At 50.0% G+C, this 18714-nt stretch overlaps 1 protein-coding gene across 1 annotated transcript in view; it reads right to left on the bottom strand.

Annotated features, from left to right (window-relative positions):
• Nucleotides 1-18714, bottom strand: part of MAN1C1 (mannosidase alpha class 1C member 1) — a gene marked incomplete at its 5' end in the record, with an annotated part of 136445 nt that overhangs the window by 66336 nt on the left and 51395 nt on the right. Inside the window, one exon of the mRNA XM_082684700.1 lies at nt 17762-17858. Coding sequence (XP_082540826.1) covers nt 17762-17858 — 97 coding nt within the window. The remainder of the gene's footprint in view (nt 1-17761; nt 17859-18714) is intronic.

Below are 18714 nucleotides of genomic sequence, written 5' to 3'. Positions count from 1 at the left end.
AGCTGGCTCAGCTCAGCCCACAGGCTGGCCTGTGAGTTGAGCAGAGACAGACACTCCCTTCTTTCCTCACTTGGGACACTATGGGGTGTCTGGGTGCTGGGGCTTCAGGAGTTTTTCTTTCTGGTTCTTACTTGTAATTTCTCATTTCTCTACAATGGGCATGTTTATCATTTTTTGAAAAAAGGAAAAAAATAGATAAGGGTAGAAAAGAATTTTCACACTCAGGTAATTCCAACATGGATAAAGGGATTTGTTCAAACTTCATCACTCTCCAACTAAGAAGAGACACCCAGAATGGCAGCCTTAAGAAGAGGAAAAAATCCCATATTTCAAGGTTTAATGTCTAAGAGTAGTTTACAAACAAAAGTGTCTGCAGCCTTTCTTCCCCGTCACTCCATCCTGTGGGACACCAACCTTGACAGCAACAAACCAGACATGAAACGTGCCTTCCTCTCAGGGGACACAAAATCAGGGTATCAGAATGACAGCAGATTCCTGTTTTACACCTCTCCAAGAGACCCTTCCTGCTGTGCTGAGAAAACACGGGGCACAAATCAGCTTTCTGGAAGGAGGAGGGACGTTTTCACAGGATCAGCTGCAGGTCGGGGAAAACTGCAAAGTCTAAACATTCTTCATGTCATAACTTTGTCAGCTGTGCTGAAGTGGACAAGATGCTGACTCAGCACCTCCAGGCACGTGCCAGATCGAAGCAGTTGACTGTGTAAGCTATCCCAGCTACCGAGAGTCCTTAGCAAGCTCGTGCCCACACCGGGGACTGCACAGCCCCGCTGCCCTGGGACGGGGTCTCGCAACAGGAGTCGGATGGATTGATGCGCTGGCCCATTCCCAGCACCTGCATGGTGGCCGGTGCCAACGCTGGATGTAAGGGTCTGTGCCTGTCTTCAGGAAGCAGCTTCTAAGGCAGGGCTGTGTTCTCCAAAGAGAAAAACGGGAATCTAACTTGCCTGGAGGCAGGAAAAAAGATAATGGGGATGGCTGATCCAGATATGCCACTTGGCTGTGTGAGACAGACAGGGGCTGAGATTTCCTACTCTCCTGGCCAGGCAGGACAGTGAGCTCCAGCAGGGGAAGGCAGGGATCAGGGGTCCACCAGCGCTCAAAAAGACAGGCCATGTGTGATAATAAAGCTCCTTTGAGGCTTTCTTATCAACAGCATCCACAGTCCTCTCCCTGGAGATGCGGGAATTCGGGGCTGACCTAGGGCCACACTCCCTGCCCCATCTCAACCACACTTCAGAAACAGTTCAAAGTTATACCAAGAATAGCCCACATCCCCTGAGGATTAGCCCCCAAGGACTACATGGCTGGAAGGTACCCCCTTCACACAACGGCTGTGCCTGCCATTTACCAATGTTACGCTCATCGAACACCTGCTGAAGGAAAACCCCTAGACAGGCTGATCACTCCCACAGCAGCCCGGGCCCCTGCAGCCCTCCTGTTGAACTTGAACTGAACTGCCTGCCACTCAGACTGTGTGGGACCCGCCTACACGGCTACACCCCGAGGGGGCTCACTCTTGCCAAAGGCACCACCTGGGCTAACAGGGCTGTGGCTGGGGGACCAACCACTTCAGGAAGGACAGACTTCAGGCCCGGGAGAGTCCTGTGTGTCCTAACCCATGCTGTGCATCAGAACCACCGACAAACTATGTATTTTTTTTTTTTTTAAGATTTAATTTATTTACTTGACAGGCAGAGATCTCAAGTAGGCAGAGAGGCACGCAGAGAGAGAGAGGAGGAAGCAGGTCCTCACCGAGCAGAGAGCCTGATGCGGGGCTCAATCCCAGGACCCCAGGACCATGACCTGAGCCGAAGGCAGGGGGCTTCACCCACTGAGCCACCCAGGTGCCCCAGCAGATTCTATTTTTAACACAGATCCCTGGTCCAGCTACTAATTCTACTGAATAAGAATTTCTGGAGATGGAACCTGCAAATCCATGTCTGCAAATGTCCAGTAGGTAGTTCTGATATCTTCCCTTGTTTAAGAGCCATAAAAGGTCCCAAACTGCTCATCTTATGGATAGTGAGACTGTCCCAGGGAGGGTGGGAAAAATGCATTGTCCAAGGTTACACAGAGAATCACTGCTTCCCTGGACAGCTTTGACAATACTGATGTTAAAGATGATGATGGCACCCATGATAATGGCAGCCTCCACTATTTACTGGTGCTGCTCTAAGCCCTTCACATGTACTAATTTGAATTCTCACAACCACTCTATGAAATAGGTATTATTATTTTTTTTCCAGGAGAGGAAACTATGGAACAAAGAGGTTAATTCACTTGCCCAAGGTCACACAACTAGGAAATGGAGCCGAAGCCCTCTGTTCCTATCCAACTGGCAAACTTGTCTCAAACCACCAGAACCCTGCCTCAGGGGTTTTGCCTCGTCTCTAGTAGGTGGATTGAGCTGCAGGGTCTGGGATGTTTCTGGGGAGTGGTCTCTGCCCAGCTTTGCATCCTGACCTCTGGAGCCTGGGGGAGCCTAGAGGGTATCTGTCATTTGCCAAGGGACCCACTTTTGGATGTATACCCTGGTCAGGGCACAGTTTATGTCTGTGGAGTTCAAGGTCCTTCAGATAAAGCCATGCTGCAGGTGGTAAGAAGGACCCCACTTCCGGATGTGGCAAGAACAGAAGCAGCAGCTTTTCCCAGTCCAGCCAGACCCCTGTGACAGCCCCTTAGACTTTGGAGAGTCAGGTAAATAGCCTCACCTGGGCTATCTGGGATTTTGTCCTCCTTAGTTTGGGAAAGATCTGTAAATACTTTGGCTTTCCTTTTAATGCAGGGTAGAGGGATATAATGGACAAAGGCTGAGCAGTTTCAAAATAAGAATGTCACAGCCTTGGGTGCCTAGGTGGCTCAGTGGGTTAAAGTCTCCACCTTTGGCTCAAGTAATGATCCCAGGAGCCCCGCATCTAGCTCTCTGCTCAGCAGAGAGCCTGCTTCCTCCTCTCTCTCTGCCTACTTCTGATCTCTGTCTGCCAAATAAATAAATAAAAATCTTTAAAAAAAAAATGTCACAACCTCCTTCTGATGTAGTTTTGGGATATAGGTGAGGTTTGGTGGAGTGAGGTCTGGAGCCAAAGGCCGAGAAAGAATTCTTGAGACGTCTTTGGTGCAAAAAGGTGGTATTATTAGGGGCACCTGGATGGCTCGGTCAGGTCATGATCCCAGAGTTCTGGGATCGAGTCCCATTTCGGGCTCCTTGCTCAGCAGGGAGCCTGCTTCTCCCTCTCCTCCCAGCTCCTTCGCTCTCTGTCGGTTTCTCTCAAATAAATAAATAAAATCTCTCTCTCCTTTTTTTTAAAGGTGGTTTTATTAAAGCACAGGACAGGACTCAAGGGCAGAAAGAGACACACTGGGGTTATGCAGAATGGCTGACTGTATACTTTGGAGCTGAAGGAGATAAGGAAAAAGGGAGGTTTTCAAAAGAATTTTCATATGATAAGGAGGACTTACAAGATACTAGAGGCCTTGCTATTATCAAGCTAAGGTTGTTCTTCCCTCTAGAAAGGCATTAACATTAAGCCAGTTGGGAACTTCGTGGAGGAATGTCACACAGATCCCACTCAGGAGTGGGGCGGGGGGTGGGCAGGAGGCTACAGGGCGTCAACTCGTGCTTTGTCCTGAGCTAGCCTTCTGCTCCCTCATCACTTCTTCTTTTTTTTTTTTTAATTTTTAATTTTTTATAAACATATATTTTTATCCCCAGGGGTACAGGTCTGTGAATCACCAGGTTTACACACTTCACAGCACTCACCAAAGCACATACCCTCCCCAATGTCCATAATCCCACCCCCTTCTCCCAATCTCCGCCCCCCAGCAACCCTCAGTTTGTTTTGTGAGATTAAGAGTCACTTATGGTTTGTCTCCCTCCCAATTCCATCTTGTTTCATTGATTCTTCTTCTACCCACTTAAGCCCCCATGTTGCATCACCACTTCCTCATATCAGGGAGATCATATGATAGTTGTCTTTCTCTGCTTGACTTATTTCGCTAAGCATGATACGCTCTAGTTCCATCCATGTTGTCGCAAATGGCAAGATTTCATTTCTTTTTATGGCTGCATAGTATTCCATTGTGTATATATACCACATCTTCTTGATCCATTCATCTGTTGATGGACATCTAGGTTCTTTCCATAGTTTGGCTATTGTGGACATTGTTGCTATAAACATTCGGGTGCACGTGCCCCTTTGGATCACTACATTTGTATCTTTAGGGTAAATACCCAGTAGTGCAATTGCTGGGTCGTAGGGCAGTTCTTTCCGCAAAGAAGACATCCAGATGGCCAACAGACACATGAAAAAGTGCTCTATATCACTCGGCATCAGGGAAATACAAATCAAAACCACAATGAGATATCACCTCACACCAGTCAGAATGGCTAAAATCAACAAGTCAAGAAATGACAGATGCTGGCGAGGATGCGGAGAAAGGGGAACCCTCCTACACTGTTGGTGGGAATGCAAGCTGGTGCAGCCACTCTGGAAAACAGCATGGAGGTTCCTCAAAAAGTTGAAAATAGAACTGCCCTCATCACTTCTAATTGGTGCACACACACGGACCCTTCTTTGCATTCACCGTTACCGCTGGATACCGCTAAAGCACTGGCTGGGTCAGTGCCACACCAGGGACGCACAGGGCAGATTATGCGGAAGTCCTGGCCGCAGGGGGTTCACAGTTCCAGCGGCAGAGGAAACCGGACATGCCGGCTTTGGAGGCAGGCAAGCCTGGGTTGGAGCTGCAGCTCCAGCTCTTTGCAGGCTTGGGCAAGTTACTTCTCTCAAAATCTCAGTGTGCTCCTCATCACAACACCTACTTCAAAGAGGTACGGGGTGGGGGGGGGGACATGAAACTCGAGAAGGTGGGCACCTGGGGACACGCCCTTCCGGCCCCGGCCCCTGAGTTGTTTCTGCGCCAGCTTTCAAAACAAAAACGAGAAGGAAGGAATTCTTCCCACCAAGTCCGAGTGGTAGCAGGCTTTCGGGACCCTCCCCTGGCAAAGGACACAGAAACAGACCTACATTATGACTTTTGTGGGCCCCAACTTCATAAAAAATATATTAAAAATGATCTTTTAGAGGCACCTGGATGGCTCAGTCAGCTAACTGTTTGCCCTTGGCTCAGGTCATGATTGCTGGGTCCCGGGATCAAGTCCCACTTGGGCTCATTGCTCTGCGGAGAGTCTGCTTCTCTCTCTCCTTCTAACCCCTCTCCCACCACCCCCAGCTCGCATTCTCTCCAGTTATCTCTCAAATAAATAAATAAAATCTAAAATATATTTTACAATTGCATTTGTATAAAAATGAATATAACCCAGGCTAGGTTTATTATTATATTTTTGTCTTCTGATTTTAAGAGAAATTAAAATTACAATACTTCTATGAGCTGTAGGCACTGTGTCTAATGAAGAAGTCAGCCCTGTACGGGGAGCATCTTGGGTGCTGGGTGCTGGATGCCGGCACCAGGTCTCTTCCCTCCAAACCTGCTTCCTTCCACCCCATGCAGTGCCCCCACCTCTGTCTCAGCACCCATGCTCTACCCAGCGTGACCTCCTAGGCTCGGCCCGTGCTGCTGCCCCACCTGTAAGAGAGACCTCACTGACACTTGGCAAACTCTACCCCCAACAACTCTGCCCCCTCCCATACGACTCCTCTCAAATGCACCAGCCTTGTCATCTGCCGGCACTGAAATGTGGGGAACGTTATGGGAACTTTTCGAATAGTTTCAGGAACTTGCTCGGCAGCTCTCCTTGGGTACTGCCACCCGCTCCTGCAGCCAAGTCACTCAGGCACGTGTCCTGCCTGGCAGCATGGGCAGATGGCCTTGGTCTTCTCTCCAACCAGTTCATGGCATCCTGCTCGTTTTGCACCCTCTTCCTGGCTCCATCCCCAGCTGGGAGCCTGGCACACAGTAGGTCCTTGATACAAAGTTGCAGAACTGAATTAAGACTTAAATAATCCCAACTCTGCCTGTCCCCAACAGCACTATCGGTTACTTATTGCAAAAAGACATCCAGATGCATTTCTGGGCAACTGCTATTTTAGGAACAGTGTTATTTGGGGAGCTGAGCGGTGCTGGCTGGGTAAGGAGCAGGCAAGAGGGCCTCCGCCACTGTGGCTCCCTTCCTCCCTGCCCCAATCATCTGCTTGGCCATCGGCAGGATTAGACAACAGCAATTATCCCCACATGGTCTATTCCCAGAATTCAAAGTTATTGGGGGAGAAAATGCAATTGTGCTTTTATCCAGTCATTAAAAAACAAAACAAAACAGGAGCCGTGGATTTCAAACTGCCTTTCAGATTTGATGAAAAGAAAAACAAACTTGAGTATTAGCCCTAAATTGTGCTGACAACACACTTCCGGGTCTCTTTGTCCTCCTCCAGAGGTTTTCAATTCCTATTGATTCCTGCCTGGTTCTCATGCCTGGGGAGAGCAGGGAACTGATCTGCCAGCCAGAGCGCCCCCCCCCCCCCCCCCCAGTGATGAGGGAGCAGGAGGCTGGCTAAGGACAGAGCAAAAGCTGGCACCTTTCACCCCCTCTCCACCTGCTCCCCTCCGTAATATGTGTAGCGTTCCTCAGGCACCCCTGACTGCCATAAAACGATAAATAGTTAACTTGCAGGGATCACAGTCCTGCAGAACAGGAATCTCCCTTGCTCTACAGATGTCCTAGAGATCTAAACAGGGAGGTTACCTTATCAATAGCACAAATTTCCAGAGGCAAATAACTCTCAGTTCCTGAAGCCCTAATGTCTCCCTCCCCACCATAAACTGGAGGAGGCTGAAGTAGAAGGGAATGTAAATGATAGCAGGATCATAACACCCCACCAAGAATCTCCCAACTATCTTGATGTCAGTGCCTGACCTAAAGACGACATTGATCAGGCCATAAGGACAAGGCCTCCCTCCGGCACCTTGTAGGCCCTCCTTAACATGTGAAAACTCTGTTGAAACCTCCCATCCCTTCCCCTCACCTTCCCCCAACCACAAGGTATATAACATGCCTACCCTTACAACCCGGGCAGCAGCTCTTCCTGCCCATGGGTCCTGTCCCCGTGCTTTAATAAACCACCATTTTGCACCAAAGATATCTCAAGAATTCTTTCTTGGTCATCGGCTCCGGACCTCAGCCCACCAAACCTCACCGAGGTTCTAGAACTTCATCACCGGGGCAGGGAGGGGGGATGGGGAGTGAAGTCCAGGCTCCCCCAGCCCAGAGAAGCAACCCTTGCGGGGTCCTCCCCAGTGGCTGGTGCCACACCTCTGCTCCCATCACAGAGCCCGCTGCCCGCTCAGCCACACCAGACCGACATCAGCCAAAGTAGCCCAATCACCCACTATTTTAGGACCTAGAAGACACAGGAGAGTCCATATGCCCACAGAGGCCCACACCGTATGATGGGGAAATGAGCTCAGAGAGAGAATGGGCCTCGCCTAGGTCACAGAGCAGACGGGTGATTGAGAAGCAATTAGAAGCCAGGTCTCCTGGTTCCTGAGGTTTAGGATGGGGAGAAAACACCAGGGAGCTACATTCAGGAGACACCATTTTTACAACAGTACTGCTTGCATGAAGTCTCTTACCACATCCCCACATGCTATGGCCACACCGGACATCTTTTAGACCTCAAGGGGCCATGATCTCATTCAATCTCCCCTCTAGGCTGTTGCACTTGTGTTTCTGTGCCCGTGACCCCTCTCTTATGCTTCTGCCTTCATACTTCAACTTTCTGAAGCCCATTGCTCCAAGAAGGAATTCAAGAGCTCTCGGCGTGAGGACCTTACTATACTTGTACCACCTGAATTGAAACTACAAGTTCATATATCTCTTTCCCCACTAGCCTGGGTGGTCTACATGGATGTCTTCCTGCTGCTTCCTGTGTCTAGAACAGTGTCTGGCACAATAGAGGCACTGAACAATCATAAACAGATAAGTTAGTAGTCTCATAAGATCCTAGTAACAATCCTATGGGATGTCAACCTCCGCATTCCACAGAAGAGAAAAACTGAGGCTCAGGAAAGAAAGGTAACCCCTGTCCAGTGAGTTGGTAGAGTCAGGATTCAGAGACTCCAAGTCTTCTGACCCCAGGTCAACATTTTCTTCATTACAACCCCCTTCCTGGCATAATAACAGAACTAAAGAAGGTCTAATTCACACTATTTTGGACCTGTGTGTTATGGCTGGGGTGGGCTGGGGAGCAGAGAGGTCGCCCCATGGCACTGGGAGATAGCATGGGGACGGGGTAATGAAGGAAGACTTTGCTAACCATTCCTCCTGCTATAATGAGCCCTTGAGGCAGCCAGCCTGGGAGGTCCAATTCACACCTAGGTTGAGGTGGGAAGAGCAGGGACCCTTTCAGACCAGGGCTGAGGGGCAGTACAGGACAGCTCTGCTCCAGGGAGCACATGCCTGGGAAGCTCGGGGTTTGAACAAAGGGTGTGGCTTTTTTTTTTAGATTTTATTTACTGATTTGAGAGAGAGTGCACAGCGGTAGGGGAGGGGCAGAGGGAAAGGGAGAAGCAGACACCCCACTGAGCAGGGAGCCCAATGTAGGGCTCCATCCCATGACCCCGAGATCATGACTTGAGCCAAAGGCAGACACTTAACTGACTGAGCCACCCAGGTGCCCCGGGTGCAGCATCTTGATTAAGAGGGAAATATTCAGTAGGAGGCGACAATGAAGCATACTGATGACAGCAAGCGTTGGCAAGGATAATGGAGAGACTAGAACTCCCACCCGATGGCCGGTGCGACTGCTGATCCATTTCTCCACTTGGCAAGACTGGTAGCATCCAACTAAAGTTCAACATACCAATATGGTATGACCCAGATGTTCAAATCCTGGGTGAATCCCAGCGTTAAGTGGCTGCTCGTTTCCCACCAAAAAGAGTGTACGAAAGTGTCTGTAACCCTCAAGTACTCCCATAGGAATGTAAAATGGTGCAGCCACCGTGCAGAACAGCCTGGCAGTTGCTCAGAAGTTTACACACAGAGCTACCACGTGATCCAGCCAGTCCCCTCCTAGACAGACACCCCAGAGAAATGAAAACCCACGTCCACCCAAAGACTTGCACATGAATGTTCAGAGCTGCATTATTTGGAAGAGCCAAAAAATAAAAAATATAAAGCAGACACAATCCAAATGTCCATCAACTGCTGAAAGGATAAATAAAATATGGTCTACTCGCAGGACGGGATATTATTTGGCAGTAAGGGGAAATGAGGAACCGGTACATTCCACCGTGCGGAGGAACCATGAAAAATGAGGCCCAAGGAAAGAAGTCAGTCGCAAGAGACCAGATATCATACGTTCCTTTTCATATGCAATGTCCAGAATAGGCAAATCTGTGTAGGAAAAGAAAGTAGATCAGCGGTTGCCAAGGGCTGGCAGGAGAGGGACTGCTGAAAAGAGAGGCTGCTGATGGGTATGGAGTTTGCTTGCAGTTGCCGCGAACTGGAAATAAAAATGTCCAACAACAGTAGAATGGGTGGGTAAACTTGTAAAGGAGTGAACTCCTGTTTATGATAGAATTATGAGTGAAAAGCAGCAAACCATGAAAGAGTATAGAAAGTCTGGTGCGAAATTTTGAAGCCGACTAAAGTAATCTAAGACAACAAAAGTCAGAATAGCAGTGGCTTTTGGGGGGCTGAGTGTGAGGGGCCCGAGGGGACCTTGTGGGGTCTGGGAAATGCTACCTTGACCTGCGGCATAGCTACAGGTTGTACCCATCTGTAAAACTCAGTGGGATTGTGCCTTCTGCTGTAGGTAAGATCTAAGTTACATTTCAGTGTTTAAAAGGTCATTTAAAAAAAAAAAAAAAAAAAGAGGCTCAAGTGAAAAGACCAGGGCTGAGTCCTGGCTGTCAGGCTTTTGTGAGAGTCCCTGTCCCTCTGAGTGCCTCGTTCCCCATCCTCCAGACATCGGACCAGATGGTTTCAAAGAATCCAACTGGCACTGACAGTCTGAGATTCTGCGAATTCACATACCTATTTGTCACTGAGTTTGTTGGGAAATTTGGCAAGTGCTTGCCATCAATGTGGTGCGAAGAGCAAGGGGGCTGGCTGTCTGCTGTGGGCTCAGCCTTGTTTCCAAGGAAGGCAAGGTCTTTGGAAAGTGGGTGGGAACACCCCGCCTCCAGGAGGGAATGTCACTTTCGATATGAATCATCTCAGGCATCCAGCGACTTGCTCTGGGAATAGATACCCTGACTCACTTCTCCCTGACAGGGACAAGACTTGCTACTAAAATTTCGGATTTCAAAAGAACCAGCACAGCCCAAATAGCCTCTCAGAGGCGGAAAAAGAAAAAAAGAAGAAGAAGAAGAAGAAATCAGCCTGGTAACCAACCAGGAATCACAGAGGGGATGGGCATCTTTCTTTGTACTGAAGACCGGACGAAGCCCAAAGGAGGCCGCCGGCTCACACGGCTGCTGGCGCCAGGGCTGGGATGGGGACCCGAGGCTCCTGACCTCGAGTTTTCTTTTTACAACAACCTGCTACTATAGTTTTTAGAGAAATAAATTATGCTCTGTGCTGGTGGGAAGCCTTTTAAACAAAAAAGAAAAAGAAAACAGCCGAGACGCATCTTAATTAGAAAGTGCTTGGGAAGAAAAAAAAATCTTTGCGGGAGGAGGGTGCAGCCAGCCTCATGCCTTGAACTGTCAGCGGCATGAGAGAGGGGACATCCAGCAGGCTAGTTCAGAGGGGAGTGCTTTGCTCCAATAATTACCCATGTGACCTGAGCGGCTTTCTGGTTTTTAGGAGGTGGTGGCAGGCAAAATCATGGACATATCATCCAAGGCCACCGGGAGAACCCCCTCCCCCCAGATGACCATAGCATCTGACTGGCAACTGCCGGTTCTGCCTGTCCTTCACATGTGGGGTCAATATTTTCATCCCATTACCCTCCTTGTGCTAAAAGCCCATCTGCCAGTGACCGGTGCTTCTAATCCATTTCCTCTGTGCTCTGAGAGCCCCCCGCAGCCTCCGGATGGAGCAGCCATGGCTCCCAAAACATGTGACTCCCCGGAAGGCTTGCTCGATGCCCTTACGCCTGACCCGTTCTATGCAAGGATGAGCAACATCCCCACTTCCGACGCAGACGACAGCTCTTTTTCAAAACAAACCCAGAGCCTGGGTCAGGAATGTGCACCACAGCTTGCTAAAAATCAGTGAGCGACATGGCCTGATGACGATTTCCCAAGAACGATGGATGGAAACTGGGTGTTTGTTTTTTCAGAAAAACAACCAAACTCATAAAAGTGGATATGGCATTTTCAGCCAGAGAAGTCAACGCGTTCTGTTACCCAAAAGCAGGGGAAGGCGGGGAGGAACCAGGGGTGGGGGCATGCATGCCAGGCAGGGTACTGGGGCGACCTGCCCCTGCCCCCACCTTCCCAGGTGAGTAAACTGAGGTTTGGGGAATTTTGTGACTCGCCCAATTTCATTCAGTTGGTAAATGCTGAGAATCTGACCCCAGGCGTACCTCTAACGTCAAAGGGCTGCCTCCCGGGAACAGGTTTCGAGATCGTGAAAACAACATGGAGTTCTGGGGAAACTGCAGAAGCAGGTGGTTTTCGCGAACGATCTCTCTGGCAAAGCGTGCAGTTCCCTAGGCAGCCATGCTGGTGGAGTAACTCTCACCCCCACAGAAAGATCCAGGCAGACCGGGGTGTGTGTGTAGGAGACTGTGAGCATTTTGCAGAAGGCACTACTAAGTCACACGCCAAAAAGCAATTGTAAAAGTGACATCTTGGGACCTGGATTTATTCCCTCTTCAACATCATATTTGCTCCGTTTACAAGGCAAAGATGATTTTTCTCCCTGCCAAGGCCGAACATTCCCAGCCTGTGATCTGAAAATCATGCTGTGTTCATTTCGCCTCTTAACTCACCCAAGGCCATAAATCATCCCTCGAAACGGGGATTTGGTTGGCAGTTCTATCGGGGATTCACAAGGCAGAGGCGGAATCCAATTTGGGGCTCTCACAGTCCTCCCGGGCCGGCTAGACCACGCGAGCTCCTCCAAGCTCCACAGAGAAGACGCCCGAAAAGCACATCTGCTGACTAAGCAGGACCCTTGCTCTTCCGGGGTTAGTCTGCTGATTCTAAACTCGCTCTGCGACAGAGGAGGGGGTCAAGGCCGCTGAAGAGAACAAGAGGAAGAGAACAAAGCCAGATCCAGCCCTTCCCAGCCAAACCAAGAACGAAGGGCTAAGGGGAAACAGGGCATGCAGAGACAGTGGTAGGCAATTCATTCATTCCAAAATATGTATTGGAGGCCCACGATGTGTTATGTGCCAGGCACTGTTTCTTTCCTTGGAATACAATTATTTTCCCGAGTATTCTTTTAAGAAACAGAATAATAATGGCAGTAGCTTATGGTTAACAAGCATACAAAGACGGGGACGTGGAGGCACGCGGGCAGGCACTGCACGTGAATTTTATCTAATCTCCCCAACTGCTGGGTGAAGGAGGGGTTATTCTCATTGTACAGATGGAGAAACTGAGGTGCAGAGAGATTAGGAAACCAGGCCACAGGCACAGGACTCATGACTGAGAGCCAGGATTCAAACTCAAGCAGGCATGGTTCTCAAAACCATACTACCCTCGGCTCCTCGTACTGACAGCCAATGGCATGCTTTGCAATTCTGTGTTTTCAGGTTATTGGGTGGGGATAAGGTATTCTCCTATGCTGGAAGAAAAGAGGAACATCTGAATCTTTTTCCAAGCCCTGAGTACTCAGCCGATGTCCACTAACTAATGATGCGTGGAGAAGCGTGGCTGCAGACCTAGGAAGTGTGTGTCCTCTCTGGGCTTCCGTCAGGGCAGGGGAGCAGAAGATGCAGCCCCACCAACCCTGAGACCAACCCTCTGCCCTGTTCCCTTCTCTGTGGCCACTGTATATGGCCACTGGGGGACAGGGCAGCACAGTGGCTTATGGACTGGGTTTTGAAGTTTGACAGCCTTATGATCAGGTCTCTGCTTGATAACTGTGTGACTAAGCAAGTCCTAAAACTTGCCTAGCCTCAGAGTCCTCATCTGTGAAATGGGGATCAAATAGGTAATACATTCCTTACAAGGGCTGTGAGTAGGACACGAGAGAATATAGCTACAGTGCCCGGTGTGATGCAGGTACAGGAAGTGGGTGGGCTCTCTGCCCCCAAATCATACATCTCCTGGTAGTCTGCTCCCTCTGAAGCTCTGCAAATTTCCAGCTCCTAGTGGTGATCTGGCCATGACCATAGGCCTGCCTCTCAACAATCTGGCCTCGGTCAGTTTAGCTAATCTCAGAGTGGGTGGTGCAAAGAGCACTGGGCTGGGACTCAGGCCACCAGAGTCTAAGTCCCCAGTCCTATAATTAACGTGCTGTGTCACCTTGGGCAAGTCCCTTCCGCTCTCTGACCTTGGTTCTCCCTGACTCAGAGGAAGGAGTGGGAGTTGCCTTGAAACCCTTTCACCCTCTCTGGTGGCACCCACTCCCAAGGCTCTGTGCCCTGCTGGTTTTCCTTGCTGCCAAGGGAAGATGAAGTTATCAGGACTCACTACGACTTCTTGGGAGGATTAATGCTCTTTAAGTGCTTCAGGGCTGGAAGCTGGCACCAGTGCAAGGTGTCACTTACTACCCGCCCGGAAACTCTTATCCTGGCAGGAGGCTGATTTTTTCCATGGCCTTGAACTTTAACCTTTCTCTGCCTAAAAATTCCTCTGTAAGCTGCTTAAATGAAGGAGTGAACAGGACACTGCCTACCGGTGGGCTGCCCACCCACGATTCCTGCCATGGGCACTCCAGGGCTGGGGCGACAGGACAGGAGGGATCTGGTCTTCCAGAGCCCCGGAACCCTCACGTGGGTCCTTGGATCCAGGGGTCTTGGACACGCTCCAGTCAACGTGAGAGAGGCACACACTGTCCTAAGAGCCTGACGTCACCCTCATAGCAGCTGACTTGAAGAATGCCAGACATGAATATGCGCACTTCTCATGTCTTAGCTCATGTAGTTCTCAAAACAATCCTGTGAGTAGGTAGTATTGTGGTCCCAACTTTACAGCTGGGACTGTGAGGCCCAGAAAGGTTAAGAAACTTGCACAAGGTCACACAATTGAGAGGTGGCACAGCAGCATGCAAACGCAAGCCATCGGCCTGAGTCCAAGCTCCTCAGCCGGCTTACTGAGTGTCCTCCCCAGTCCTAGCAGCAGGCCCTTCTGCAGGTGAGGAAGCTGGGCCTCTGTGTACTGAGCCATCATGCTTTGTGGCACTCCAGCGGCCGCATCACCACTGGCTCTGCTCCCTCCCCTCCCCTCCCCGAAGGTGTTCTGCGACTGGCAGACTTGACCCTGTGACTTACTAGTGGTCAGAGAGCTGCCATCGAGTGCCCACTCTGGACCTGGCTCCAGGCGAGGCCTCAGTCCATCTCTAGTCTGTCACCACCGCCCAGGAGGTGGGATTCTCTGCCCCACTCCGCAGTGGGACGCCACAGAGCTACTAAGTGGCAACACAGAGGTTCTCCTCAGGCCTGCTTAGATCCAAAGTCTAAGCTCTCTCCACCACCTGGCTGGACACTAACAGGGACAACTGGAGCGACCTCTCAGAGGAAGGGGAACAAGGCAGATATCCACCATGGCCTGGGCCACAAGGCAATGAGCAGGCTAAGGCCTTGCTCGCAGCACAAGGGGCTTGGGAACATTTTCTGATGGACCTGCTGAGCTGGAGGTTAGGAAAATGGAAGCCTCTTTCACTCTGAATTGTGAAGGACACAAAAACTGGCTCGAGAGACACATCGCTCGGCAGTCTCACTCTCGGAGTGAGAACGGATTCAGGGAGGGGTGCATGGGCAGCTGGGAGCAGAATTCAATTTGGTGAAATGCTGCACAGGAGACCAGGCTCGGCATCTGATGTTCTCACTGCAAAGCCAGACACCAGCGTGAACTCGTGACTCTTCCCCGTATGCACCCCTCTCAGCCCTGCGTGAGCCCATGTCCGAACAGCTCAGCCAGGTCGGGCGGGGGTGCGCTGCTGCCACCTGGCCTTGCTGGCAGGGCTCAGTCTGCAGTGAAGTCACTGAAGATGGCAGCGGCCAGAGCCCAGCAATGATACCACCTAGCAGCCTACGTGACTCTGGAAAAAGAACAGGGAGGGTGACAAGTGGCTTAACCCAGGTTAGCTTACCTCCTTCTATCTTTGGGAATAGTCTGGCTTCAAAGCCCCTTATGGCTCCACCCCAAACTAGAAGCTCCTCCTCTGGGTGCATTCCCATAAGCCTCTGGCTCATAAGACACATTTGTGGGTAACCACAGTCACAGCTACTACCTATTAAGTAGGTTCTGTGTGTCAGGCAGGCCCTGGGCTACAAGTCTGATGTTTCCATTAGTACCACTGTGCAGAAAAACTCGGGTTCATGGAGAAATGCCTTGCCTAAGGTCACACAGCTTATGGACCAGAAAGTGGTCCATAAGCATTTGTTGAGTGAAAGACTAAACCTTTCCCAGGAGCCAGCTGCCCACTGCACCCTCTTTGCTGGTTGCACAGGAAAGACGCTGCCAGGACTCCTAGAGGCATGGGAGGATTGGCACCAGGGGAGCGGCTGCTCTGGGAGATGGACACCGAGGAGACCTCAGGACTTCGCACGGGCTCACCTGGGCAACTGCTGACTGCATGTATTATACTGTCAATCGTAAACCACTGGCACATACTGGGCCCTTTGCATGTTCATATGTGCTCTCATAGTAGTCCAGTATGAAGGACAAATGAGCAAGGGTCCAGAGAGGTTAAGCAACTCAGGGTTGGCTACACAGATAGCTCAGGACAGAGTGAGGACTTGTATCCAGGTACGTCAGACTCAAAGTCCAAGTTTCTTTCCACTGTTCTAGCTGCCCATACTTTCTCCATCAGGTCCGGTGACTGAAAAGGGACTGAAGAGTCGAGATGCAAAGGACAGCCCCGAGGAATTTCACACAATGGGACTCGGCTTAGTCCTACCCATAATGCTCCCCATGGTGCTCCCTCTGCCCCATGGATGGTCTGAGCAATAGCTATGCCCGGGCTGTGCAGTTTCAGGAGTCAGCCTCCCCTGACTTCCACCAATTCCCTGAATATCTGCAAACTGTCGGCGAGAAGGAGAGGGGAAGCCTCCGTGGTTCCATCCCAGATTTACACTGGTAGCCAAAGCTCCAATGACTGTGGTGAGACCCACGCTGGCCCCTTTCCCCAGGGCTAATGTGGGACATCGGGGAAGGTCTATGTTCCAAGACAGAGAAGATAACCAGACTCTACACATCTCATACTTGAGGTTAAAGAAATATCTGCCTTTCTCTCTTCTGACTCAGGAGTCCTCCCTAGGAATCTATCCAAAGACAACATTTTATGCACAAAGATGACAACTGCTGAATTATTTTTAATAGCAAAAAATTAGAAACAACTTCTGTCCAACATTAGCAGCATGGTTAAATGAATTATGGCACATCCCTGCAATAATTGCCATCCTTTATGACAAATTTGAATAAGTCAGAGAAACGCTTATGATATAACATTAAGCCAGAGAGAGAGAGAACATAAAATTGTATATCGAGGAGAAAAAAGGCACAGAGAAGATGGGAAGGAAATGAACAAGAGGTCAACAGAGGTTGCATGTATATGGCAGAATGAGCTATTTTTTTGTCTGTTTTTCACTTTTTGATACCTTTTCTTTTCCCCTGTGTTCCTATGATAAACAGAAAAATGAAAGAAGTTACCAAAAATCTCTCTTTCTCACACAGACACACACCCAAGGCGAGTGAGTTATTAGAACATCCAGAAAGGATGTGATGCTGACTGGTTAGAGGGAGGAAGGCAGGTCCAATGTCCCCCTTCCTGGAACACAGGCACTTCTCACAAGACCATACACGTAGGGGCCATCCCTTTAAATCTCCCTTGAAGATTTTCCTGGGACTTTTCATCTGACTTGGTTCTTTGGTTCTGGACCTCAGGGACCTGTGTCTCTAAGGAGTGAGGAACACAGTGGGTGAATTTCCATCTCTAGCCCCGGACAGCTCCCATCTCTCAGGGAAGAAGCAGGCCAGGCTGCCTCCAGCATCTTTTCTGGAGAAAGGCCTGCAGAGTGGAGAGCTGGCGACTTGGAAAGGTGTTAAGTTTGGAATGTGAGGCCATGCCCACAATAAGGCACTCTACAGACTGTCCAGCTGAGAGAGGCTCTCGAGTTAGGAGAACCCGCGGCTGGAAATGGAAGACATACAAGCAAGAGAGGCGGCAGGTCACACAAGTGCTGCCAACACAAGGCAGTTTCTGTGACACTCCTGATGAGCGACAGTCCTGACCGTCCACCGGTGGGGTGTGCAAGACACACCCGCAGGACCCTAAAGGTGGCACACTCGCCCACCTCATTAAAAACCGGTTCCGTTTCTCATGAGCTCACCTGAGATCATCTTACAGCTACACCTGGGGGACTGGAGTCAAACCCAGTCCTCTGTGTCCTTCAGAACCCCAGACCTGCTCCTGGGAAACAGGTCTCCATTCCTCACCATCCCCAGTCACACGTCCAAGTGTGTTTGCTCCAAAACACAGATGTTAAGTGCGTACAAAGAGTATAAAGTGAGAGGGAAGAGCCCAGAAGGAACTCAGACTTGGGAGCCCTGAGTCTGGGGAAATAGGGACACAGCTCAGCAGGGGGTTGGGGAGGAAGAGCCAAAATTGAATTCCACTTAACCAGCAGAGGGGTTGTGGGTCTCACCCACACCAACTCACCAAACATGTTGCCCTCATAGCCGTCTTTTGTGAGCGGTCGGAGCTCGTTTTTCCCCATGGCGTAAAGTCTATAGCTCCGCCAGGCGAACTGCATCATCTGTAAGAGAAAGCAGGAAACAGAACCTGAGTGTGGCAATTCCCAACTGCGGGCACTGGCCACTGGCTTTGCTCTCTGCAACAGGATTCTAAACCATATAAAAAAAAAATAATCTTCCAACCTGAAGAAGACCACTTTCTCTCTCACATAGTTCTATTCACAGTGACAGCTGCCTGAACGGCAATTCTCTTCAGACGACCCCAGAGCCCAGAGTCTACCCAAGGATTCCTCAGAGGAGACACAAAAAGCAATAAATACATTCTAGCTATCCTTCAGAGCCAAAGTGAAAAGCTACCTCTTCCATGAAGCCTTCCTGCTTTGCTCTGGCCTAAAGCTATCCTCTGAAAGGAAGGAAACAACTCAAAGAGTGATGCCTGGTACAAAACAACCCCTGAACTAGGGATGGCTGATTCCATTCTGCAGATAAGGAGACAAGGCAAAGACACGAGGTAATTTGTCCAAGGTTAGCCAGAGAGTCAGTGAGAGTGCTACGAACTGAACCCATGCCCTGTGGCTCTGAAGCTTTAGGTCTGCCACCCCCGCTAAAGTCTTTGTTCTGTCCCTTAACGTTGCCACAAATCTCTCCGCACCTTTCTGACACTTGGCTTGACCCACCCTGGCCATCCCAGGTTCCCCAGCACCCCAGCCAATCACTTATCAGGCTTTGTTTCCCTGGCTATGAACCAAAAGCTCTTCAAAGCCAGAAACTATGCCTGCCTCAGTTTCCCTAACAGCACCCAGCACAAGTCTTGGCACAGGTACGCAGCAATGAATATTCATCAACTCTGTCCCCCAGTCCGTGCATGAGTTCTTAGTACTTTAAGGAAACTATGTCAGTTTCTAGGGAACATCACGC

The sequence above is a fragment of the Mustela nivalis genome (assembly GCF_964662115.1).
Source record: "Mustela nivalis genome assembly, chromosome: 10".
Classification (NCBI taxonomy): Eukaryota; Metazoa; Chordata; class Mammalia; order Carnivora; family Mustelidae; genus Mustela; species Mustela nivalis.
This window is presented reverse-complemented; position numbering and strand designations above follow the sequence as displayed.